Raw genomic sequence first — 25,676 nt, 5'->3', positions numbered from 1 at the left:
TATTTAAAATCTGTTTTTGGTGAGTTAATCCTAATCTCTACAGACAGAAGGTGCAAAATATACTATTCCTGCAGGGGTGAGACCATAAGTCACCTCCCAACTGCTAGAAATATATTTTAAATCTAGAATCTAATTCTACAAGTAGAAGCAAGTAGAAGCCCTGCTGAGGGAAATGGCAGTTTTGACTGTTGGAATTACACGATCACGTTTATTATGGTCTCACACTTCATTTCACTTACAGGTTGAAGCAGGTAGATGAGGGAGAAGTCGTGAATAACTATAACTGGAGTGGGAATGGTATTATTTGCATGAAAGAGAGTTTCCACTGATGCCATGACATGGTCAAAGCGTCCTCCAAGTCCACCCAAGGTCACAATCATATCAATCTAAATGAAAAAAAAAACACACCAAGATTTAAAAAGGAGAACTTTAAGAACAATTCTCTAAATACAAAACAAAATATCAGAGTTTATATGACAGGAACACAAACAATGCTTTAACTTCAGAGGCTTTTGCCCAAATGAACAGTCTTTGAACCAGGTATGTTACTCCAGGATTTGGCAATCTGTCTGCTGGTGACTTCTAAGTATCTATGGGCTATTACTGTTTGCAACTCCACTGACTTCCATTAATTTGTGCCTATGTGTTTGTGAACTCACTGGCAGCTCAAAAGTCCCAAATCTTCAGAGAGGTCCTTTAGCTCACATTATTTGCCCATGTGCTCATGAATTAAACCCAACAGCCATAGCTGAGGACACTTTTGAAGATCTATCTGTAGAGGTACTTTCTCTGTGTTCCCATAGCAAAAATAGAGTCTGATATTAATGTCGTTCTAGTACCACTGAATATGATTTTATGTGACTCCTCAGTTAATAAAACTTCATGTATTTGCCAGGGCTGTAGACTAATGCTTTATAAATTCATGGTTAGTGATGGTTAATCTAATAACTAAAGAACAGCTATTAACATCATACATGCACGTAGTATTTTTCATCCAGAGATCTCAAACTACTTTAACAAATATAAGTATTATTGCCATTTTACAAATATGGAAACCAAAGCAAATAAATGCTTATGGGCTATGTGCTGTCACTCTCTTATTGCATAGTATCTTTCTCTAGGAGCAGACCCATCAATTGATTTGGTCTACTCAATCAGTTAAGTATTAGTCAGTGTAAGGATGGCAGAATCTTGCCCTGAGTGATCTGCATTTCGCCCCATAGCAAGTTGGGCTTTCCCAACTTTTCACCCTTTCCCCTTCCCTTATGCTTGTTAAGGAGATAGAAGCGTTGCAGCTGCATGAGAAATGTGGTTGTTTGAAGGATACCCTTTGTGTGAAGAAGTGTTATTTCCCCCCTCCCTTCCTCTCCCAGCTACATAAACGAGCTTGGGGTCATGGCTCCTTCCTTCCTCCCTCCCCTGTGAACTGCTGATTAAGGGAACTTGTGGCTATAATTACTGCAAAGAAATGTATCTTTAAGGTAAAAATGTCTGTATAATATGCTTAATGCTGTAAACAACAAACAGAGTAATTATAGTCAGTATATAGCTATTAATATTCATTATATGGGTGTTCATATCATCAAATAAGGGGTTTGGGAGGGGTTGTAGTAAATGTAGGTATTTACATATTAAGTTAGATAAAAGAGCATCATGTGATTAACTCAGTGCTTACTCGACAATTGGGTTGAGGGGAACAAGTACCGCAATAAAGAAGCCCGTTTACTCAATGCGCCTCTGGGTCCTCCTGCTCATTCTTTCCATCTCTAACAAGTAGCAGTGCCAGGAATAAAAATTCAGGTCACCTGTCCAGTTGTCTAGCCAGTAGAAAACACTGCTTGGAATAGGTCACAGAGTCTGGAGACTGGTTTCTAATCCCAACTCTGTCACTCAACAAGCAAGGCACAACCTCCCCATGTTGTATCTTCCCTTCTCAGTAAAATGGGAACATTTGCCAGTCTTTGTAAAGTGTTTTCAGACCCTCAGGCAAAAGGTATCATCTACATGTAAAGTATGATTATTATTAGCACTATAACATAGGTCAGTTATGCTCAGTAATTATTTATTTTTTTAAGATGCTATTTTCATATTAGCCATGACTAGGGCCTTGCCACAACGCAGCTCTAAAACTTTTACAGTCTGCTTTGACAATGGTCATTTGGTGGAACTTCCAGTATTATAGAGTATTAGTCTACAGCCAGGATGACTACATGACATTTTACTCAACCCATGAGCCATATAATGGTACTTTGTGTATCTGGAATGATATATTAATAAACATCAGCTTCCATTTTTATTACAAGGGCTAAGACTTTATGATTGTGGCATACTTGTTTGCATAGAAATTAAGTCCCTTTCCTTTAGTCAAGAATATTGCCACCTCTCCTACCAGGGCCGCCTTAGTGACAATAGTACCCTGGGTGAACTTGTATTTTGGCGCCCCACCCACCTTCCCACCATCACTCCTGGCTCTTAAGGGCTCCTTGGGCTCCACCCCACTCCCCCATCACCTCCAGACCATTACCTATACTTCATATGATATGTCCACAGAAAAGTCCATTCAGTGTAGACGGGCATCTCCCATGGTCCACTGTGAGTTAAGTGTCCCTTGATGAGCCCCTTACTTTGACTAGTCCCTCCAAGATGTGCTAGTTAACTATCTTGTGCACATTACCCCAGGAGCAAACATTTGAAATACAGGTATAGAGCCAATACTCATAACTTCAAATACAAAAATGATACTTGCATACAAATAGCATAAACATATTCAGCAATTCATAACCTTTTCATAGACATCTTACATGCCACATTTTGTACAAGATTTGTTGCAAATATAACAGTGGTTGCAACAATGATCTACATGGTCATGTTTTAATCAGATAACATCACAGTGAGTAACTGCTACAGCTAGCAAATTCCTAGGCGACTGTCAGCAGAAGAAAGGGTGGCATGGTATATGGTGTATTGCCACACTTACTTCTGTGCTGCTGGGGTGGCTTGTGGTGCCTGGCTCTTCGTGCTGTCACATGGGGGCTGCATCTTGCCTGAGCCCACGGCCCTCTTGCAGCCCCTAGCTAATCCTGGCTCACCAAAAGCATTTTGACCGGAAGTACCAAGCAGTAATAACAACAACACAAGTGTGTGTGTATGTATAAATATGTGTGTGTGAGAGTGCGCCAGTGTGTGTGTGAGAGAGACTGTGTGTTGGGGGACTGTGAGACAGTGTGTGTTGAGGAGTGTGAGACTGGGTGTTTGTGATAATCTGTGTTGGGGGACTATGAGAGGCAGAGTCTATGTGGGTGTGAGAGCCAGTCTTGGTGTGAGAGACAATGTGTGTGCGTGACTGTGTGTTGGGGGATTGTGTGAGACACAGAGTATGTGTTAAGAAGTGTGAGACTGTGTGTATGTGTGACAATCTGTGTTGGGGGACTGTGAGAGCCTGTGTGTGTGTTAGGGAAGTTTGAGAGACAGTGAGCGCACTGTCACTTTAAGTCCCCCCTTTCCTGCTGCTCGGCCGGGCTCTCCCACCCCACTGAAGTTTTGCTCCTCCTGGCCCCGGCCCAGCCGCGCCCTGACGAGCAGCGCAGGGCCACAGGCAGGGAGGGACTTGGCTCCGCTTCAGACAGCAAGTGGTGGGCCGCCCACGCTGCTCCGGAACCCTTAGCCGGTCAGCTGAGGAGCAGCAGGGGGTCGGGGAGAAGCCTGCTGGCCCAGCGGGGGGAGGGGCAGGAGAAGAGAGGAGTCCAGCCACAGCCAGCCAGGGGAAGCCCAAGCCCCTTGTGGTACCTCCCTGGCTACAGAGCCCTGGGCGTGGGCCCCGTTTGCCCGGCCCTGCTACTATCAAAAGAACCATCTCCCCCCCCCCCCCCAAAAAAAAACTCTACACTGAACTGAAGTAATAATTGGTATTAGCTGAGAAACATCCAGAGAGTCTTCCAATAGAGAAAGCACTATTTTCCTATATTGATAAAGATCACACAAATTTAAAATAGAACCAGCATACCTTGGGTTTTCCTTTACTTCCCCTGCTTGTCTTACTGGTCTTCTGTTTAATAAAGTTATACAGCCTAGATTCTCTGGCTAACTTAAGCTACATTTTTCATTGTATTGATTCTATTGTAGAAACAAACTGCTTTAGTGTGACTGGCAGCAATTCCCATTTAACAAAGCTGAATCTGATGTTATATTGTTACAAAACAAGAAGTCCTTTCAATCACTATCAGTAGAAAGGCCCCAAATCTGCAACTGACAGCATGCGAGTGGACTGTTACACCCATCTGGAGCTCCACTGACTTCAAGGAGGCTCTGCAAAGGCTCAGTGGGTGACCTGCATACAACATACGGTCAGCTATAGAATTGGGGCTCTAATTAGCCACAGTGAGCCAATTTTCAGAGAGCTGAGCAACTGCTCTTTAGTTTTATGATATAGGTTTTCTACCATATGGGAACCCGGAAGGATTGCGTTCTTTCCTTTGACTTTGATATTTTCTGTCTTTTAATAAAATGGAAGGGAACTGATAATATTGAAGTACACGCTATTTAACTTGGGGTGGGGGGGGGAATTTGGATGATGAATTTTGCTCTCAGATGTATACACAAATGATACCTCTTGCCATGAACTATAGGGCCTATTGAAAATAATACTGTAAAGTCCTGACTGAATTATTTTGTGATACTGGTAAAAGATTGCTAGTTAAAAAAATATACAGTTTTTCTATTTCTATTAAAAAGTGTACTATAGTACTACCCAAAAATGGTCTAAAATATTATTCCATTTAAAATAATGGCACCAAAGTGTTTTTGGAGATTAGTGTACAATACAGTATTTTTTAAAAAAAGTTTAGTTCTACTTTAGCATTTTAAACATCACAGGAATATCCTGCTGAGCACAAGCTATAAAATATCAGGGTTAGGTGAAAAAGATGATATTCATTTTCACATGATCCTTGTATCTATTATTCAGGAACTATTTGGACTTGGAAGACACATAATAGAACTGAGTAGGCAAGTGAAGACAGCAGCAGCATCACAAAAGCAGAAAGAGAGAACTAAGATTTTTGTTTGTTTTGATTGTCGGCGTCCCTGTCTTACGAAAGAACCTTGGCTTCAGCAGTGACAAACAGGTGCAGACTATATACTGATTTATAAAGGATCTGTTTGAAGCACTAGGTGTCAATGCAAACTTCACTTACACACACGCAAAACAAAACACTCTTTCCTGCCTTGGATATGCCAATGGATATGGCTTGCAGTGTGCCCTAAAAACAGACAGACAGACAAAACAAAACAAAAAATCCCCAAGAAATCCTGCTTATTTCAGACTATGGGGCAAAAGAGGAATGAATTCCAAAGCCCAGAACCTCTCATAGATTCAGAGCAACAAAAATACAAAATATTTTTTGAAGTTTAAAAGCTTAGAAATCATTACCATTTAATAGTTGGGCATAAACAGGGTCATACTCCTCAGACACCTTCTCTAAGACTTATCCATATTGTTTAGCATTTTACAGGACAACTCACTTTAATTCTGAGACAGTTGGAGTCTAATGAACAATGTAGCTGTTTTTAAATGATGTACTTGTGAATTCACGATATGAAGGATTTCAGGAGTTACTACCATACAATAAAATAATACAGCAAGGGAGTCAAAAAACATATTACTTTGTACCCACAGCTCAAAAGAGACTGTTAGATTTCTCTCTTGCACAATAAGACTTGATTCTGAACACACGGTAACCGTGGGGAAGAAAGGCTGCTATCACATCATGATCAAGTTGCCTAGTTTTTGCTAACATTCCTATTGAGACTATTTAAATGGACAACTGGCTTTAAACAATATTCCTCCATATATATTGGTCTTGCTGATGTTCTTCTTTCTTGTGTGGACAGGTTAATTACCAAGAAATTAATTATGTAATTAAATAATGTGTATTTAAGGAACAGGTAAAAGGGAGAAGGGGAGGGAGCTAGGAAGCAGTGTGAAATGGGCGAAAAGGATTTCCTATCTATACATTTCTACTATCACCAACACTGTGGTATCTAGATGCCAAATACAAAGATAAGAATCACACAGAATACCCACTGTCCACTCTTTTGAAGCACCTTCACAGTCAGCTGTATTCTATCTAGACTCTCATATTATGCTCATCTGCACAGTACTGGATATCATTAACATGCAGATAACCAGATGGAAGTAGGCCTCTCTTACTTCTGTTGCCATCTCCATATCTGACAGTAACCTTGAGACTGCGCTGTGGCACACAGAGGGGGAAATGTCCTCCCATAGATGGTAAGGTTAATGCTCTGGGCCCATTCCTCAAAAGGCTTCACTCTTTCTACCTGGTTCAGCTTCAGCCAATTAACTTTCAAACACACGTAGCACTGGAACCTATTCCATCTTATTATCTCCCTTAGAGAAAATCTAAAGGAGATATGATTGAAGACTGATCCTTCCATGACTTCACTTGTAGGCTTTCACGGAAGAACAGCTGTTTGACCAAAAACTCTGAAATCTGTCTCAGAAGACTGGGAAAAACCAGTGTAGTGCTGCACAGTTCAGTCTTATTACAGTTTATATGCAAGTCAGCAACACCTTCTGATCAACAGTGTCAAAAACTCCCAAGAGACTGGTCATATGAGCATGAGTATTTTGTCCACTCTCTGTGACTATGGAGATCCTCCATCTCTAGTGCTATTTCTGTGCCATATCCTGGTTAGAAACTTGATTGGGCTGAAACGGCTGAATGGTGTTTCCTTTACTCTCTCATTCCTCTACTAGTTCTCATTCAGAAAGAGATTATCCCTTTGTCCTTGACAATTTTTTTTACATTTCCCAGTTGCCCATCCCTCACAGATATTGGAAAGCATTGCCCTTCATTTAATTGCTACAACACATAATAAAGGGGGTTATTTGGAGAGTTAGATACCTTAGCAATACCCAGATGCCTGCATTTACCTGCTGAAAAATGACTGTATAAATGGCACTGAGTTATATTTATTATCTCTCAGTAACACTGTAACAAGTTTGATCAGTTTAGATTCTAAACTTTAGATGAAAAAACATTTTTCTCAGTCAGCCCTGCAAACACAGCCTGCGATCTCCATATACAGCTGTACTTTTTCTGCTTCATACATCAGCAGCAGTACTGAGGATTCTGCCGTTTGGAAAGTAGTTGACAATTCCTTTGATGATGCATGAGCCAGAATAGATTTCAGTTCACCTTCCCGCAGCTGTATTAGCTCTCTAGTGCTAGCTGGAGTGTAAAGTAGTCAATTTATTGTGATTTTACTTTGCAGCTTGTGCTATGTACATTTAGTAATCTATAAATATTTCAACATTTTTAGGCCAAATAGCTGCTAAAATCAATAATTTTTGTTTTACAATATATGTTGGCCCTTCAGTTCCTAGTAAAACAATCATATATTGACATCAGAAGTTTGCTCAGGTACAATCATCTTACCTCTTGCTCATTGCTCCAGCCATCTGACTCTCCAAGGGAAAAAGAACTCTCAGATGATGCCTGTCACTGTACCTGAGATGATAGCCCTCAATCAATTTCACTGTCACCTCACTGATTCCATTAATCTTGACATTATTTCGTTCCAGGTCAGTTGCCAGCTCCTTCACAGAGTCTCTCTCTTCTTATGTTCCTTCCCTTACATTTTTGGTACAGTACTTTTCTATTCATAGCCTTTTTTTTTAATTCTAAGAATGGAGCATTTCATTCACTGTGATAGCAGCCATAATATGCCAATGGATTGTGTTGGTCTGCTTAGACTGAGCAACATATTTGACAGTGAGATACAAAAAGGGAAAAAAATGATCAAATGGCTAGATCACAGAATTGCAAGTTAAGTGATTTTCTGTTCTCAGTTCTCTTACATAACTTTGGGCAGGTCACTTAAATTTCCATACCTCAGTTTCTCTACCCGTAAATAACTAACATATATATTTAGTTAGTTTATATAAATAAATAAACAAACAAACGTTATTTGCTTTACCTGTATAATGCCGTAAAACATAACTCAGTGTTTGACAGCCTTTGATTTAGGTTCTGTAAGTAAGGAAGGGCAGTCTGTGTTAAAGACACTGGGCTTGGAGTTAATTTTCTGACTCAGCCACAGACTGTGTGTGACCTTGGACAAGTCACTGAATCTCCTTCCATCTCAGTCTCCATCCACAGAACTGAATAACAGTATTCCCTTTCTCCCTCTTTTTGCCTGTTAGAGTGAAGCGCTATGGCCTGTGTTATGCAGGCGGCCAGACCAGGTGATCAAAATAGTTCTTTCTGGCCTTAAACTCTATGGATGAAGGGTACAATATTAATTACAGCTACTACTGTGCCTTTCCTCAATGGATAAGTGGACACTAAAACCATTATTACTACCTACTAATGGAGGCTGTGGGGGTAGGGAGGAATGTGCATGGTTGCTGCCCATGCCATACTTACTCTGTAGATAGAGGTTTTCAGAACAGTCAGGCAGGCACTTTTCACAAGTACTATATTCATTTTTTTAAAAAAATAAATCAACCAAAAATGGAGTACCTAAACTTGCAGCAGCAGATAGGCAACCCTAAACATACATATTGAAACATGGATACTAAAGAGCATTAATCACTCATCTCTTATCCAGAGCCAGCCCCTTCCACAACCATTACAACTTGACTTTACAAAGCAGTATACATCCTTGTTGCCCAGATTTACAGCGTGTATTTCCAGGTGGTTGCGTTAACATTCTCCCAGTGACCTCTATGGGGATTATGTAAAAGCTGTATCTAGCACCAGAGATGTGCTTGACATTGTGCACATAAATTAAAAGACAGTCCCTGCCCCATGGACTTTCCATCATCAATTAAGAGCTCATTGAAAAATTATCCTATTTTTTTCCCACGGTAATTTGTTCTTTGTGAGTGGTTTAAATCTCGTGTTTCATTTAAATAAACTCCCTCATTGTCTGATTATTGGTTAAAGGAAGAGAGGACCTGATCCAAATAAAAGGACTCACTTTACCTAATAAGAGTCTTTCCCATGTGTTTGACTTGGTTTGGTTCAGGCCCTACATAATTTTTTAACCAAAGCTCTAAATTTAAATCTAAAGACTTCTGTAAAATACACTGAAGCCTAATCAAGCTTTATGCCTGTTGAGCTTTTGCAGGTTTTAAAAAAATAGGAGTGCAAGAGTTCCAGTGAAATCAACCACAGCAAACCCAGCAAAGAGAATCACTGCTCTAAGGAAAGAATTTAACTGAGATGATTAAACCGCTTCCCTTTTACTTTCAAAGACCAGTCCTTCACTGCACTGAGGCCTGAACTGAATAATGCAATTCTCTGGTCTGGTGGTTTGATGCTCCAATCTGAAAACAGAGGACCCTGTGAAAGACTGGAGAGGAAAAAGCTGGATCAGTATAACTGAAAACAAATTAACTGACAAAGGCAGTAACAGTGAAGTAAGCTTTAATAAGACTACAAAATAAAATCCCAGCCACTGGTCAAAGGTATCATGATCAACAGGAGATTATACCATAGGCCTAAAGTTTTGCATTCAACCATTAATAGGAATAGCTGTAATGAAAGACAAAAAGATGCGAACTCTTCTTGACAGCTTGTGGAAACTATTCTGTCGGGATTCCCAATACCAGCCTATTTTAAAATTTTAATCCATGATCAAATGAGTCATAGCTAAATGAAAGCTGTATTAGCGACTCTGTTTTCTGATGGGAGAGAGAAGAAAAATGGGCTGTTAGAGGCTGACAACCAAGTGGAAGTTTTGGGAAATGCTGCGAACAAACACACATGCCCCTGAATTAGTGTTCTTTAATACCGTCACCTATGTTAAGTATTCATTCACTGAGATGTGATCCAAAAGAAACGGAACACCTATGACCTACCTTTAAAAAACAATACCACAGTAGTTAAAATACATAAATCATACAAAGCAGCAGGACTTCTCCTTCTCCTATCATCTAATCACTAGTCAGCAGACCAATATGATTCAAACCCGCCACCTGACACCAAACAGAAATCCTTCCCTCCTTTCCTCAGTGCTCCACCAGGGGTTGCTCAAATCACATTTGCTTTGCAGCATATCCAGGAGGTCAACAGATTCAAGAAATGTCAATCAGAGAAGAGAGCATTCGAAAGGAAGGGCACTCTTCACTGAGAAGGCCCTGCCAGCAGCTCCCTGCTGTTTATACTGGGGAGGGGGGGCATCCATCTCAAGCACCTCTGAAGATCTCCACTGCAGCAGTAAGGCACAGACTGAGAAATAGTCTCATGTAGGATGGTCCCAGACCACTCATGGCTGGAAAGGGCAAAAGCACAGCTTTAAATTCCACCAAGTAGCTCAGATCCAGAAAGCACAAATCCCAGGGCACCGATCAAATGAGAATATACACCTTCTCACACCTCCCTTATCCTCAGACAACTCCCCATTGATTTCATGATAGACGACCTTTTAAAGTTCCTTTCTCAAAAATTTTGCTTCAGCCTCACCTACACATCGCTGCTACAGAGACAGTATTTCATACGTTATTTTTGTCCCCAGATAAAATATTTCCATTCAGTTGAAGAGCACTGTAGCAGAGCTTCTTTACAGATTTGTGGGTAGAGTGCCTCCTGTTTCAAGTTCATATGCTTACATTTATTTTTGTGCAGGTAGGGATATTTAGTTGTTTAATGTATTGTAGAAGAGAACTGTAACAGGTTCTTTAAGTGAAGTGGGGCAAAATGCCCATGTCTGCCTGTTTAACTGAGCACAGTCAACTTTAAATATAGTCAGTTTTTTCTTTTAAAGATCAGTTTAGTTTCAGAGACCACTCCTTAGCACTGCCCCATCCCCACCTCTTCTTTCAATTTTTTTCACATTCCTACTTTTAAAAATATTTCTCTCTTCCTTGCTGCTACATGAAACTCTTACAAATGGCAAGAGACATTAACTTCACTATAAACTAACTATTCACAAAATTTTGTCCAATATATATCAAGTAAACAAGCTGAAAAAATATAGTTTTTCCTCTGATCTTGTTCAATTATAACCAACTGAGGTGTTTCTTGACGATGAGTCAAAAGTTTTCTATCAGGCACATATATTTCAAGTTGACTGCATCTCTTTAACGTGAGAGGAAAGGGAAGTAATGGAAAAGGGGTAATTTTTTCTCCCATTTGCTGAGCCAACCTTCAAATATGGGGGAGGGGGGGAATCACTGGGGTATTACTTCCAATAAAGTCCTTGAGACTCCATAGTTCCGCTTAGGGTCAAATTTTTAAAGATAATTAGTTACCTAAACATGCAAATAGGTGCCTAGTGGGATTCTGATAAGCATGTAGCCCTGTTGAAATCAACGAGAATTGGTCACCTACATGCTTTTGAAAATCCCACTTAGGCACCTACCTGCATCTTTAAGTGCCTAATTACCTTTAAAAATCTTACTCTTTAAGAACCAAGAACTATGATGAAAAGCAGTGCTGAATACAAGCTGTTGAATGAATAAAACTTGAGTACTCTGATATGATTTGGCTTGATATTATTTCTCTTGCAGTAGCACCTAAGAGCACCAGTCACAGATCAGGACTCCATTATGAGCAAGTTTGGTAACTTGCTCCATGTTTAGTTTTCCCATAGTGCCATCTTTTATTCTTCGAAAAAAAAATCTAGACTTTGGAAAAATTCACATTGTAAAGGTTTTTTTTTTTTGTTTTAAAAGGGTAACCATTTTTATTTGTATTTCAACATCACTATATAATTACATTAATCTCCCAAAATTACTTATCATGGGAGAAAAAAAGAATTTTTCATTAGCTAATAAGTATATAAAATGGTAACATTCTAAACACCAACAGTGAGACTTCTAACATCGGTGCCTAAAGTTAGGCTCACCAAGTCTATATTAAGCCCCTCAACAAGTGGCCTGATTTTTCAAAAATGCTGAGCACCCAACAGATCACATTCACTTGGGTTTGGTAAACAAGTCTTCCTTGTGAGAGAGTCTATTCTATTTCTCCTGTGGCAAGGATGGATTAAGTATTGCAGCCCGAGGCCTCTTTTAGAACTACTGCAGTGTATTCAGAGTCATCTATGAGAATCAGGCCCATCTATTTTTCATCTTAAGTTAAATGTCTGCTATTTTCTAAAGAGGAGCAGCAGAAGCTGGGACTCTAAGTGCTTCTTTATCATGATCCTCTAGGGATATGATAAAGAATTTGACAACTTGACTGAATCAACATAACCAGTGTTCCAGCTGTGGGTCATGATGCTACACGGACACACGTATAATCTGGGTCTGATTCTCTGCTTGCATCAGTATCTCTAGTGAGTTCAGTGGAGTCACAGTGGTATAAAACCAGTGTAAGAGGTGAATCAGGTTCACATACAACAGTAGTGGAATGGTTATCAACCTGAAGCACTAAGGAACCTGAAAGCCTATATCTTTGTCCTGCTTGAATATTTAGTCCTGGTGGAAGTGTCTGACACTCTCCAGAGGGAATTCAGCCACTGAATCCCCAACTGTTTTAATCCTTCAGAGTACAAACAGAGACCAGGAACTGCCACTGTCTTATGGCCTCTGGGAGAGCTCTCAGGGTGAAGATCTTCTATCTGGCACCTCTGCCTAAGAACTGTGTCCAGGTGGCCCCCTTCTTAGCCCCGAATGCTGCCTCCTCAGACACTTCCTGTAGCTTAAACACACACTCTCTTCCAAAATCCCACCCAATTGTACAAGCCTCTGGGTTACCTCTTCACTGGGGCTGTCATAAATATAAAGGAAAGAGTAAACACCTTTAAATCCCTCCTGGCCAGAGGAAAAACCCTTTAATCTGTAAAGGGTTAGGGAGCTAAGATAACCTCGCTGACACCTGACCAAAATGACCAATGAAGAGACAAGATACTTTCAAAGCCGGGGGGGGGGGAGGGGGGACACAAAGGCTCTCTCTGGCTGTGTGATGCTTTTGCCGGGACCAGAGCAGGAATGCAGGTCAGAACTCCTGTAAAGAGTTAGTAAGCAATATAGTTAGATATGCGTTAGATTCTGTTTTGTTTAAACGGCTGATAAAATAAGTTGTGCTGAATGGAATGTATATTCCTGTTTTTGTGTCTTTTTGTAACTTAAGGTTTTGCCCAGAAGGATTCTCTATGTTTTGAATCTGATTACCCTGTAAGGTATTTACCATCCTGATTTTACAGAGATGATTCTTTTACTTTTTCTTTAATTAAAATTCTTCTTTTAAGAACCCTGATTGCTTTTTCATTGTTCTTAAGATCCAAGAGTTTGGGTCTATGTTCACCTGTGCAAATTGGTGAGGATTTTTATCAAGCCTTCCCCAGGAAAGGGGGTATAGTGCTTGGGGGGATATTTTTGGGGGGAGACGTTTCCAAATGGGCACTTCCCCTGTTCTTTGTGCAACACTTTGGTGGTGGCAGGTTTTAAACTAAGATGGTAAGAATAAGCTTAGGGGGTCTTTCATGCAGGTCCCCACATCTGTACCCTAGAGTTCAGAGTGGGGAAGGAACCTTGACAGGGACACATGGTGGGCATAATTTATAAAACACACAGACACACTGTACAGAAATTTATCACCATTTATCTTGAATCACATGAGATTCACAGATCCTCAGAAAAAAATCTAACACATATATCCCTGCCTCAGTTTCCTCATCACTCCAGAGAAGGGGTTCTCAAACTTCATTGCATCGCGACCCCTTTCTGACAACAAAAATTACTACATGACCTCAGGAGGAGGATTAAAGCGTGAGACCACCCAAGCCCTACCACCCCAGGTGGAAGGTCTTGTAACCTGAGCCCAATCACCCATGGCTGAAGCCCTCAGGCGGTGAGGCTCAGGCTTTGGCTTCAGCCCTGGGCCCCAGGAAGTCTAACGTCAGCCTTGGTGACCCCACTAAATTGGGGTCCCGACCCACATTGGTGTCCCAACCCACACCTAGAGTACCACTGCTCCAGAATATTCTTTGGTATGGGGTCAGGCAGCAGTGCACGACTTGTGTTCTGAAACATGGATTTTTCTCTGCCCAGTTAACCTTTTCTGATTTTGGCTAGTCCATACCTTTCGCTCCTGCCCCATGCTTCTTGCGTGTATCCTGGAGCCTTCCCAGTTAGTCCTCTTTAAACTGCTGCTTTGTCAGCTCTGTGTCTTAGTTTTGAGACTTTTCTACCTTCCCCACTCTCCCTGCCCCTGCAAATAAATTGGGGGAAGTTTTCAGCCAACCCATTGTCATTCAGATGTTTCTACCTGCATAGGCAGTTCTTGAGTTCTTATGACCCAGCACAGCTCCAGGTCTGACAAAAACATGACAGAGCCCTGCCACCTCAGGGTAGATTCCACATTTACTTAGAGGCAATACTACAGAAATATTTATAGTAACAATTTCATTATATCAACCAGAATTCATAAGCTGTAAAGACAGAAGCCCCAAATCATCACACAAAGTCCCTTCTGGAAAGGGCCAAGTGGCATGTTGTGCTAACACCCTCAACTCTCAGTGATCACAATGAGAAATGAGGGCGTTCTGCATTCCTCAGGATCAGGCACTAGGTTGACAACACTTCAGATTCCATCGTCCAATGAAGAAAGATTTACTAAGGACTTGTCTACATAAAAAGTTAAAATGAATTAACCAAAGCTATGAAGTTAAAGTGCATAAGTTAACTTATGTATGCTAACTTCACGACTTTAGGGTGTACCTACGCGGCGCACTCCTTTCCGTAGATACAGACTTACTCCCCCTAGCACGGATATGAACAGCAGCATAGACTATGAGGCACAGCTTAGGAGAGTGAAGTAAAGACAGGCCTGAAGGGCCCAGGTATACAGCCAAGTCCATATCCTACATTGCTCTCTGCTTACCCAAGTCATACCTCCCCCAGATACATGCTATTTTTAGCAACACGGTGTCCTGCTGACTCCCTGCTGCTGGAGCCCTTCCCCACTACAGGAAAGGCTCTGGAAGTGGGGAAAGGCTCTGGCAGTAGGGAGACAGTGAGGAAAGGCTCCCCCTGCTTCAGGAAGACTCCAGCAGCAGGGACAAAGCTTTGGCAGAGGCAAAAGGCTCAGCCTTTCCCTGCTGCTCCCCCGGCCTCTTTCCTCCTTGCAGTGAAAAGCTCCAGCAGCAGAGAGCAGCTCAACCTTTCCCCCCCCGCCTCCCCCAACCACAGCCTTTCATTGGCATGTGTAGCTACACACCGCAGCATGGACACAGCCTGCTTTCCACTGTGAGGTGTAAGTACATGTACACTACACGTCACCACCAGTGGTGTCTAGTGTAGACATAGCCTTGTTACCTTAACTTTCCCTAGTGTCCCTGTGTAGACAAGGCCATAAAAGGACTTAATAACTAATGAAGAGACTTCAAATATAAACAGTCCTCAAAAGCACAGGCTCAAGGAGTCAAATCAGCTTCAGTTTATTCATCCATTATTCAGATTTACAGGGAATTTTTTTATAATCCACTGATAGGTTTATCTTTGTCTGGAAAGTACAGATTGTTCTTTCTTTAACTGTTTAATCTAAAATACCATCTACTTTAAAACTGAGCTTGGAGACTTTTAATATAGCTTTATTATACTCCCTGCCTAAAACAAGGGTATAGCAGATCTTCATTTCCTTATATAGGCCAACAATATAAAAATGAATTTTATTGAAACTCCTATTGCCTTTCAAAGGTTTAATGTCAATGCTTTTAAATTAATAAAACCATCAATGTCAGTGTGGAAAACTTAAAAAAAAAAAGACATTTTTTAAGGTCACTGATAATAGATTTCAGAGTAGCAGCCGTGTTAGTCTGTATTTGCAAAAAGAAAAGGAGGACTTGTGGCACCTTAGAGACTAACAAATTTATTTGAGCATAAGTTCCAGTGAAGTGAGCTGTAGCTCACGAAAACTTATGCTCAAATAAATCTGTTAGTCTCTAAGGTGCCACAAGTACTCCTTTTCTTTTTTTGATAATAGATTAGCATTTTCATTTAAAAATCTCATTTTTCAAAGATTCAGCATCTCAACCTCAGCATCAGAACCTAGCTCTTTTAAAAGTACAGTATAAATCTGAATCTGAACTTTTTCTTTTTATCATTCTATAGAAAGCAGAGTTTGCATTAGTTCAGACCCTTTTCTGTTCAAGAGAACCTATCACACACGCAGACACATTTTAGTAAAGTCAAGGGTTTATTTTGCAGCGTGAACTAATGTTGATACTGCTGGGAGACGTAACACCTTGGGAAGTGACCTGTCAAGTCTCACACAGGATGTTAAGCTGGGTCCAGCTTATACATGACACACATGGAAAACCTAGAAGGAAAACCCAGGATGCTGTGTGAAGTGGTACTAGTGATTCAATAGGTGAGGACTCATCTCTTCGAGTCAGTACTGAATCTATGGTTCACTGTGGTAATACAGGTATGAAACGACAGATTTTGACTGAATATGAAACCCAGGCTAGACCAGTAATGGTCATTCAAGAGGACATGGAATTTTTGCCAGAGCAGATGTGTTAGCCCCAGTAGTTGAGTCAATTCAAACTTGGAAAATTGTACTTTACCTATTTAAAAATTAAGCAGGTAGTTTCAACGGGAGAAGTTATTCCTCATTTTCCCTCCTGGAAACTGATTTGTAAAAAAGAGGGTGCCCAAAATAACAAGGGGCGTGGGTGGTGGTTAAGTTAGCCAGCAGCAGGTTCTGACAGGGTAGGGAGGGAAACAAGCTGGCAAATACCAAAGATGGGGAGAAAGACAAGCTGGAGGCAGCAAAAGCTATGTGAGGTTTGACTGCACAACTTTTTCTGATCTTGAAATCAGAAGTGGAATCCCAAGTGGAAGTGAGAGATGGGGCAGAGTGTAAACTTAGTTAGCTTTTGTGGTCTGGGGCTCTAAACACTATATTGATGTTGACTTTTTGCATGATCTTATAAACCCATCACTAGAGGAGGAAAGAAAATGCAAGCAACATCTTTTCTAATCAAGACGTATTCTAGATAAAGTTAAGTTGTATGAAGAAAGGTTATGGGCCTAATTCTCCCCTCACCTACCTTGTTGGTAACTTTATAGGCTTCAGTGGAGTTACTGATGATTGTCACTAAGAAGTGGCGTGGCTTAATGGAGACAGCACTAAACTGGGAATCAGGAGACCTGGGTTCTACTTCTGGCTCTGCCATCTGCCTGCTGGGTGACCTTGAGCAAGTCACTTCCCCTCTTTGTGTCTCAGTTTTCCCATCTGTAAACTAGGGATAATGATACTGACCTCCTTAGTAAACCATTGAGACATATAGTGCTTTGCATCAGTAAAAACGCTAGGTATTATTGTTATAATAAGTGTGTTCAACACCTAAGTTTGAAGGATTCCTTGTAGTAATATGCACTACATGAGAGGGGAGGAGGGATGTGCTGTTTATCTAGGAAAGCCAGGTTTCATTAAACAGTAGACACAGTAATATATTACTCCAGAGAAGAATAATCCTAAATAAATTTATTGCAGATATTAAAATGAAATGAAATTGTCCAAACACTGATATGAAAGAGGACTTCATGATTAAAGTCGTAAAACAGGATGTGCACACTGAAACATCAAGTGACTCAAACTGTATAAAAAGGGCACATGCCAGAAGGACGGAGAGCTTTCCTGACATGGAACGGTATCCCATGGACCCTAAGAGAGCCATAAACTAGGAGAAAAATATAAAACAGAGAAACATCTGACAACCTTGGAAACAAAGTCTAGTGTCAAATTCTGTGTTGCTTTACTTCATACCTCTAACTTATCCATTCAACTGCAATTAAAGTGAATAGGATGTACGAGGGGTAAAACAAGGCAGAATCTGGCTTTCAGAATTTAACAAGTGTAGTCTTGCTTGTATCCTTCTGCAATGTACTACAATATCTAATTATGCACACACATAATTTGATGATTCAAACATTACAGAATTATATTGTTATTTTATTGCACATTATTTGGTTATGGATACACAATGTGATACCAAATTAGGGCATGTAAAGCAAGCACAAGCACTCCGGAGATGTTAGATGCCATATTGAATCTGTACATGAGAAATTTTTTTTTGGACTGTCTAAGGAACAGTAATCATATATGATTAACAAACGATGCTATGAATTATTTTTGTTAGCGAAGAACTCCCCTTAGAGACCTGCATGTTGGGTCTTGACTTACATTTAACTTTCTCTACAGACATAAAGGAAGCAATTTCCATGGTGAGTATAAGCAGCTCTCATGCCAATCTAGGAAAACCTCTGCTCAGATATCCAGGCTTCTGAATGTTGTATTTTGTTCTAAGACAGAATGTTACAGTTGATTGTGAGGATGCAATACATATTGAGTGCATCTAAGGGCTTGGCTACACTTGCACACTATACCGCAATAAAGCCGCCCAGAAAGCTCTACCTTACTCCCCATCCACACTGGCAAGGCATGTAGAGAGCTCTGACGCCCTGGCTAGAGAGCTCCACCTCGGTGAGAGGTATAACGTCTGTTGCGTATTGGGTGAGATGCTGCAGCGTCAGTGTGAACGAGGAGTTACGTTACTGCGCTCTGATTGACCTCTGGAAACGTCCCATAATCCCCTTAAGTCAAGTGGCCACTCTTCTCATTGTTTTAAAATCGGCTGCAGGAATGCGGAAGTACCCTTTCAAAGTTCTGTTTCAGACAGCGTCTGCTTATCTGCTCCAAGACAAAGCAAACAGTAAATGTTTGCTTTGACTGAGTGAGAGAGAGGCTGGGGGCCTGAACTTACAAGACAGCATGCTGACACACTCTCAGCACCCCAAAAACCCACTCTCTCTCCCCCCATATACACACTCCCTGTCACACTCCACTCCACCCCCTACATTTGAAAAGCACGTTGCAGCCACATGAATGCTGGGATAGCTGCCCATAATGCACCGCTCCCAATGCAGCTGCAAGTGCCGCAAATGTGGCCACGCTTGCAGCTATCATTGTGGACAGACTGTGATGCTTTACCTAGTGTGCTCTCCGAAGGCTGGTTTAACCCAAAGCGCTCTACATCTGCAAGTGTAGCCAAGCCCTAATTTACTCGCTTTTTATCATTGCTTACCTGAAGAGCAAATAAGGAACACAGTGTAAATATTTTGAACAAAATATTTTGAACAAGTACCAACGATATAAAATATTTTGAACAAGTACCAACGATATAATATTTTGAACAAGTACCAACGATATAAAACAAAAAGTAACTTCAACACTGTTGCACGGAAAAAGATGTTGGGGCCTTCTTTATACTTCTACTTGACTAGTGTGATAGGCCAGCTGGGGTCGAGGCAGAGGGCAAAAATGAACCTGCACATATGGGTTTAAGTTCTGGCACCAGGAAAACATCTTTTACCGTGTAACTATTCACATAAGGAAAAGGACTCTCTGAAGCAAAAATCCCAAAAGTACAATGAAAGGTCTTCCTACATTCCAAAAAGGAGTACAGTACAATAGCTTTCTGTTCTCCTCAAACTTTCAGACACCAGAAGCTCCTTTCACCCTCTGCTGCTTTTACTTTTTGGGGAACCAAGTGATTGTGTGGCCTCAACATTCATTTCTGGAGAGCAAGCCGGCCATCATGATAAGCCTTTGCCACAGAATCAGATGGTTGCTACCTTATCCAACGTCAGCATTGCTTGTATCTGGCTGTACTCAACAGCGTTTTAATCCTCTGGTTTTGGGGTCCATTTGACTCATCCCTTGATACTTTTAAGCCAAAATTTTCCAATTTGGGTGTCGAAGGTTAAACACAAAATCTATTAAAGGGGCCAGATTTTCAGAGGTGCTGAGTACCTGCGCTTCCAATTGAAGTCAACAACAGCTGTGAGCACTCAGCATCTCTAAATCAGGATCAAGGTTTCTCAGGCGAGGCCCCTAAAATTAGTGTCCATGCTACTCCTGACAAATGACAGTTAATGCTTGTAAGCTGAAGGAACTGTCAACAAAAACTTAAACTTCAGATTTGTGATGCAGTCTGGGATTTCATTTGTGTCATTTATGTATATCGAAGCAGCGATTGTTTCTGCCATAAGGTGGATGCAAGAAAGAGAAAGGTCAACAATAGAAAAATAAATGTATGTTTTCCATCCAACTGCATGGCTCACAACTATACATATACCTTGCAGCTTAGGTATTTTATGCAGTAGACACCCTGAACAAGAAATAGCCAGCATTTAATAAACACAGTAGTTCTGTTTGGAGAAATCATGCCCTTTTCAGTTGATTGTATTCTCAGAAAAGCAAAAGGTTAGTACCGAATTCAAAGTCAACACCTCAGCTGCCATTACATATAGCAGCATAACAATATAGTTGAATTGAAAAGTTAGTTATTGTGCTATAGCAACTATTCCGAACAATTAATGCAATTACACTTAGGTTTGTGCTTCACAAAATATCAAGGATTTGAAGTGTGATATCCTTTATCGGTCTTAACAATATATTACACTAGTAAATGAAAGGGGGATCAAAGCAGTCAAAGATTTAAGGAAGAGGTTACTTGTTGCGGAAATGCCTTTATAGACGTCAAACTCCTACTGCACTCGTTTTAACTGTGTGGTTATTATTCAGTTTTAAACTTCTCATGACATCCCTTTAAAACCCATCTGTCCACAGTAAATTAGACTGATAAGAGCATAGGGTACAGAACTCAATCAAGTTTAGGTTTACTGTATTCCCTCCTCACTCTGGGTCCAATTCTACCACCCTCATTCATAATGAGCAGCACCTGACTGGCCCAGTGGTCAAAGCAGATTCTGAAACTCACCAGTGCTGATGGCTGCTGTCACAGATCTTGGTGTTACAAAGTGAGGCAGCCTTACACTATCTTGTGCAACCAGAAGATGAGGTAGGGTACAAAAGAGTAAACATATTTGAAAGGGCTTCCTGACTCATAAGTACCAGATAAGAGCAACTGCAGCGTGTGGAGGGGAATCCCCCACCACAGTTTCTATCAGGATGGAGAATCTGTATTGATGGAAAAAGCACATAAAAAAGGTGCATGGTGGGAGATTCTTCACCAGAATCTTTAAAAATACCCCAGGGAAATGCTTCCCTATTAGAAGGTGAAGACATTTGAAAAGGGATTTTAAGCAAAACAGATGCATTATGTATTTGCACAGAGAACAAGGGAGCAGTGTGGGGGTAACATTAACACTTCCTTCTTCCGCGCTTCCACTGTATTAAGAAAGGGAGCTGGTGAGGCTGGAATCTTTACCCCCCTCTACCACTGCAGTGGAAAGAGTGAGTGAAAGGCTAGAGTCTCCTTCACCTCTCCTCTCTCAGAGAGGGAAGGCAACAGGAGTTGGTATTTCCTTTTTCTCCTTTCAGGATTTGCCTTTCGCCCTGTAGGTCATCGGTGGAAGTGAGAGCTCTTTCTTTAGAGGAGGAGTAAAAGGGGATTCCCTCTTCTTTCCCTATCAGGTGCTGTTGCTGTTCTACTGGAAGAAAAGGATGGGATCCCTAGGAACTCCTCATCATCAGCTCCCCCCAGCCAGAGAAGCGGGAGCTAAATTCCACTTCTCTCACGCTTGGCTTAACCTTTGCTTACTCTGCAAATAGTCCCTTTGATTTCAAAGGGAGTAAGCTGTTGGTCAACCTAAGGTTCTTTGTTTTCTTAACTCCTTTTCGGAGGGCAGCATCAATGTCCAGAGTGCCAAGATTTGAAGAGTTATTTACATACCCAAGTGGGACTCTTGCTTTGAACACCAGTGCCAGCAACCACCCACAAATCACTTTTCAACACGTTAGGCAGTTCATTAAAACACAAATCAATACAAGCTGTCTCAAGAAAGCTGTTTGTTTGTCCGTCTGTCTAGGGCAATTTCACTTAGCAAAAACATAAATATTTACTCTCTGTGCCGTAAATATGGTGAGGGCTCAGACTGACAGGGCTACAGTAAATAACCGTTTCATTTCAGTGCAAACTTAATACAGCAGCCTAGGTTCTCTCAGGAGGAAGAGTTATAACACTACCACAGATTGAAAGATTAGGTGGCTTTACCTGGAGACCTTTTTCTTCTATCTTTTTCTGGAGTATCTGAAGGCACTTGGTGAAGTCAGTGAAATCTTGATCCAGTGTCTCTATCAACTCACACCCCTAGCAATAAAAATAGGAAAAGAAAGAACACAAAAGGTCAATTATTTCTCAATTTCAAGAACAAAAAAAAAAATGGTTTCTCTCATCGTTTGCTGGTCTTACGATGTACATCAAGACTATGTACATTGGAATATATATTAGTGTATGTTGTTCTTAATTAAATGAACTGCAGCCCACTTGCCCACAAGTCTGTGCATAGAGATGCAGAATCAGAATACAAACTGTAAGGCTGAGAGATGCTGAGGACCTAAGCCCCACACCTAACTAGATACACAAGTCACCCTACTAAATTCAGAGAGAACATTTGAGACTCTGGATACTCGTGTCCTTAAGTGGCTTGTTGGATCGGTGCCTTCCCAAGCAATGAAAGTTGCAAGTACTCAGCACCTTGCAGGATCAGAGACTTTTCCAGTGGTTGCCCTGGTACCGCAATTGTTATATTTCTGCCATATGCTGAAACCTGTGTATAAATGTAAGGCCACGAAAATGTCAGCTTGCTGGAACTGGCAACGTTGTGTAAGTTCATTCTCAAGGATTTAAAAATCAAGCCTCCTTATACTACAGTAAATAATAGAGAGAACACATTAAAAATGGAACAGAGCAGGAGTTCAAATTTTTTAATTCAGAGATAAAATAATTCCTAAGCCTCTGCCAAAGAGCTGAGTAAGGAAAAAGTAATGTCTACCATAGAAAGTCACCATTCAAAGAGGTTTCAAGGATACAAAACACCCGTATGGCATCATAAATTATAATAAGAACCATACTTGCTAGATTTAGAGGTTCCCTTACCTACCACTTCAAGGTCTCCTTAAAAGCTTCCTGGCTCTATGTCTGTCTGATTCATTTTATATTTCTGCCCTACACTGTAGTGACCGATAAGAAAATTAGGTTCTCACCGCTCAAAACGTATTATAAGAGTCTAAAAAAATATTGCATACAATGTTGGTAAGGCAAATAAAACAAATCTTGTCAAGTTTCTCCCCCACCTCCCTAGTTAAAATATAGGGCCAGAAACTCAAAACAGAGGCAGAATTCATTAGTGCAGCATGCAAGCAGCGCTTAGTTATTCGCTTACAGCAAAATGACAAATCCCCAATAGGAAAACGGAGTAACCTCTTACTTTGCTCCCTGAAAACGTGTTTTCTGTTTACAGCTGGAGTTTATATACAAACAAACGAAATGGTAGCAAACTGGGAAAGGGAGAAAGAGAAGGGAATCGGTGACAAGGGAATGGCACATATTTTGTTCCCAACCCATGTGCGCACTGCGAAAGCCTTTGAGGTCAAACCAGTTTATTTGTGAAGAACAAAGTGGTGGCTTTTCTGGCACCTGACAGTACTCTGAAGTTTAGGAGCATTTTAGGGTTGTTCCAATACAAGCGCCCAGGGAGTTCCTTCCCCACCCAGAAAGCTGCGCAGAAGGCAGCAATAATGCTACTGCCACCATAGAGAGATAGGGAAAACCTAGCACTGATTGTAAGGCTCCAGGAGGTGTTAAGTAGTTTGCAGTGTGGCTGCGTTCCCACTCCTGTGTCCAACAGCAAAGGCTAAGAGGCAAGCACTGTGGGGAGCTACATAGCTCCTACAGGCATAGAAAGAGCTATAATGAGCATGCTCTTGGAGGTTATAGCCACTACTATCCTACTATCCACTAATACCTGGATGAGGTATCACTCCCCTTCACTCTCCCTCCCAAGACAAATATGGAGCCTTACCTGAGCATTAATGACAGGAAAGAGAGTCCTATACTTAATCAGGTTAAGGTGACTTGTAGAAAAAAGTACAAGCAATGTTTAGAGCTGCTCAGCAGCCAGGAAAAAAACTTATCAAATGTATTTAATGTTCAGGCCCTGTGGGGAGCTGGGAAAACAAACAATGTTGGGGAAAAAAATCCAGCACTGCTCAATGCCTAGAGAAGTGTTCCAACTTAAACAGGATAGAGCTTTGTGCTGATGACCATATTAATTCTGCCTGCCACCATGACAGCACAGAAGTTGGTGGTGAATGAGTCCCTTGAAGCATCCATAATACACACAGTTTATTAACCTAATTAGTCCCAGAGGTCATTGTCATCAACGTATATTTGAAGAGTGGTTTTGGGGTTGGGTTTTTTTTGGCAACATCTATTAATATTTTGCATAACTACATTACAGGGCAATACAGAGTGCACGAATAAACCCTGACTTTACAAAGCTTCTTCCAAATCCCACACAATTCTTGAGAGCATCTCATTAACCATGTGGGTGCAGTATCGTTTGATAAGTGAGGAAGACTTCTCTAGCAAGCCCCAAAGTTGTGGCTCCCATCTTGGAATTGCTCTCTGAATATTAAGGGAAAAAGCCACACTACTTTTCTACCATTGGGCTGTACGCTTTGCCCCTTAAAGGGGATCAGTTGCCTCCTGCAACAAAAAGCTTCCAGTTGGAAGCTCATTTCTTCAGCTGTTGCCTGCAACAGGTGGCCACACTGGAGGCTGCCCCTCCTGCCTTTGTCTACAGCCTGTAGGGCTGCATCCCAGCTGGTTCCATCCACCTCATCATACATTTCTTCGACTCCACAGAAGAAAAGTCAGATTGTTTTCTGGCGGACTTAGAATCTGTATCCAACTGTTTCTCACATAATCAACAACTTTCCTGAGGCTGATACAGCATCCATTCCTCAAAGCATCTGATCCTTGGACTTTCCTCTCTCTAAAATGAACTGAACAACTGGGAGCTTTTTTTAAAAACTGCTGGGACTTGTATGGTTTCTTTCTTGTTTGCACTCCAAAGCCCTCTCCTCTGGAAAAAACTCACCTCAGGGCTTAAGTAGTGTCATCTCAGCTCACTACCAGACACCCAAAGCAATTAGTGCCTCCGCAGTCACTTCAAAGCATCCGTGCTGATTACAACAGGGATCCAACCTGTTCAAAATACTCTACAGACAGCTTTTACCCCCAAACTCTTGGACAACAGAAAAACTGTCCACAGAGCGTTGAGAAGAGGATGGGCACTCTTTAAGGGGGAGTCCCCTGACCTCAATGAAGTCACTGGAATCCAGCCAAGACTGGTGAGATCCACCTTGAAATGCCTTCCTCTCATCTTGTGACACTTCATGTTGTACGGTCATGAAAAAAGCCTCAGAGAAGTTGTGAAGATTTGTCATATTACCCCAAACCAGAAAGGATTTTCATCCTAACCAGAAAGATGACAGAAATCAAACCCAGGGAGGTTAGAGTGTGGTAGGGTTTCCTCAGTGGAATGTTGCTAATACTGTGAGGCCCCCTTTTTGAAGATATTGAATTGGCACTGAGTTAGACAACAGCAATGCTAAATATGATTCCTTAACTGAAGCCCACTTGAGAAGAAGAGTCTTCTCACTCACTAATAGTGGGGCAGACTCATTGCTTTATGTCTCCAGTGACAGGAGAAACTAGGTTGTGAATGACTGCATGAAAAGACAAGAACCCTCCTCAAACTGTTAAGAGTTCCCTAACCTGGAAATCCCAGACTCCAATGCAAGGCTCAAGTCGTGCTGGAACACTCTGGAACACTAACTAGACCACCATTCTGGTACGTTCAGTACAATCACTTATGGGTT

At 41.2% G+C, this 25,676-nt stretch overlaps 1 protein-coding gene across 4 annotated transcripts in view; it reads right to left on the bottom strand.

Moving 5' to 3' along the window:
- TPK1 (thiamin pyrophosphokinase 1) overlaps window positions 1-25,676 on the bottom strand; it is a 492,286-nt gene that overhangs the window by 154,529 nt on the left and 312,081 nt on the right. For all 4 annotated transcript variants that reach the window (XM_084620669.1, XM_084620671.1, XM_084620668.1 and 1 more), the window contains exons 6-7: window positions 22,003-22,098; window positions 240-386 (exon numbers count right to left, since the gene is read on the bottom strand). In XM_084620669.1, coding sequence (XP_084476795.1) covers window positions 240-386; window positions 22,003-22,098 — 243 coding nt within the window. The remainder of the gene's footprint in view (window positions 1-239; window positions 387-22,002; window positions 22,099-25,676) is intronic.

This window comes from Lepidochelys olivacea, assembly GCF_965140295.1.
Source record: "Lepidochelys olivacea isolate rLepOli2 genome assembly, chromosome: 2".
Lineage (NCBI taxonomy): Eukaryota > Metazoa > Chordata > Testudines > Cheloniidae > Lepidochelys > Lepidochelys olivacea.
Note: the sequence above shows the minus strand (reverse complement) of the source record. Positions and strands in the feature narration are given on the sequence as shown.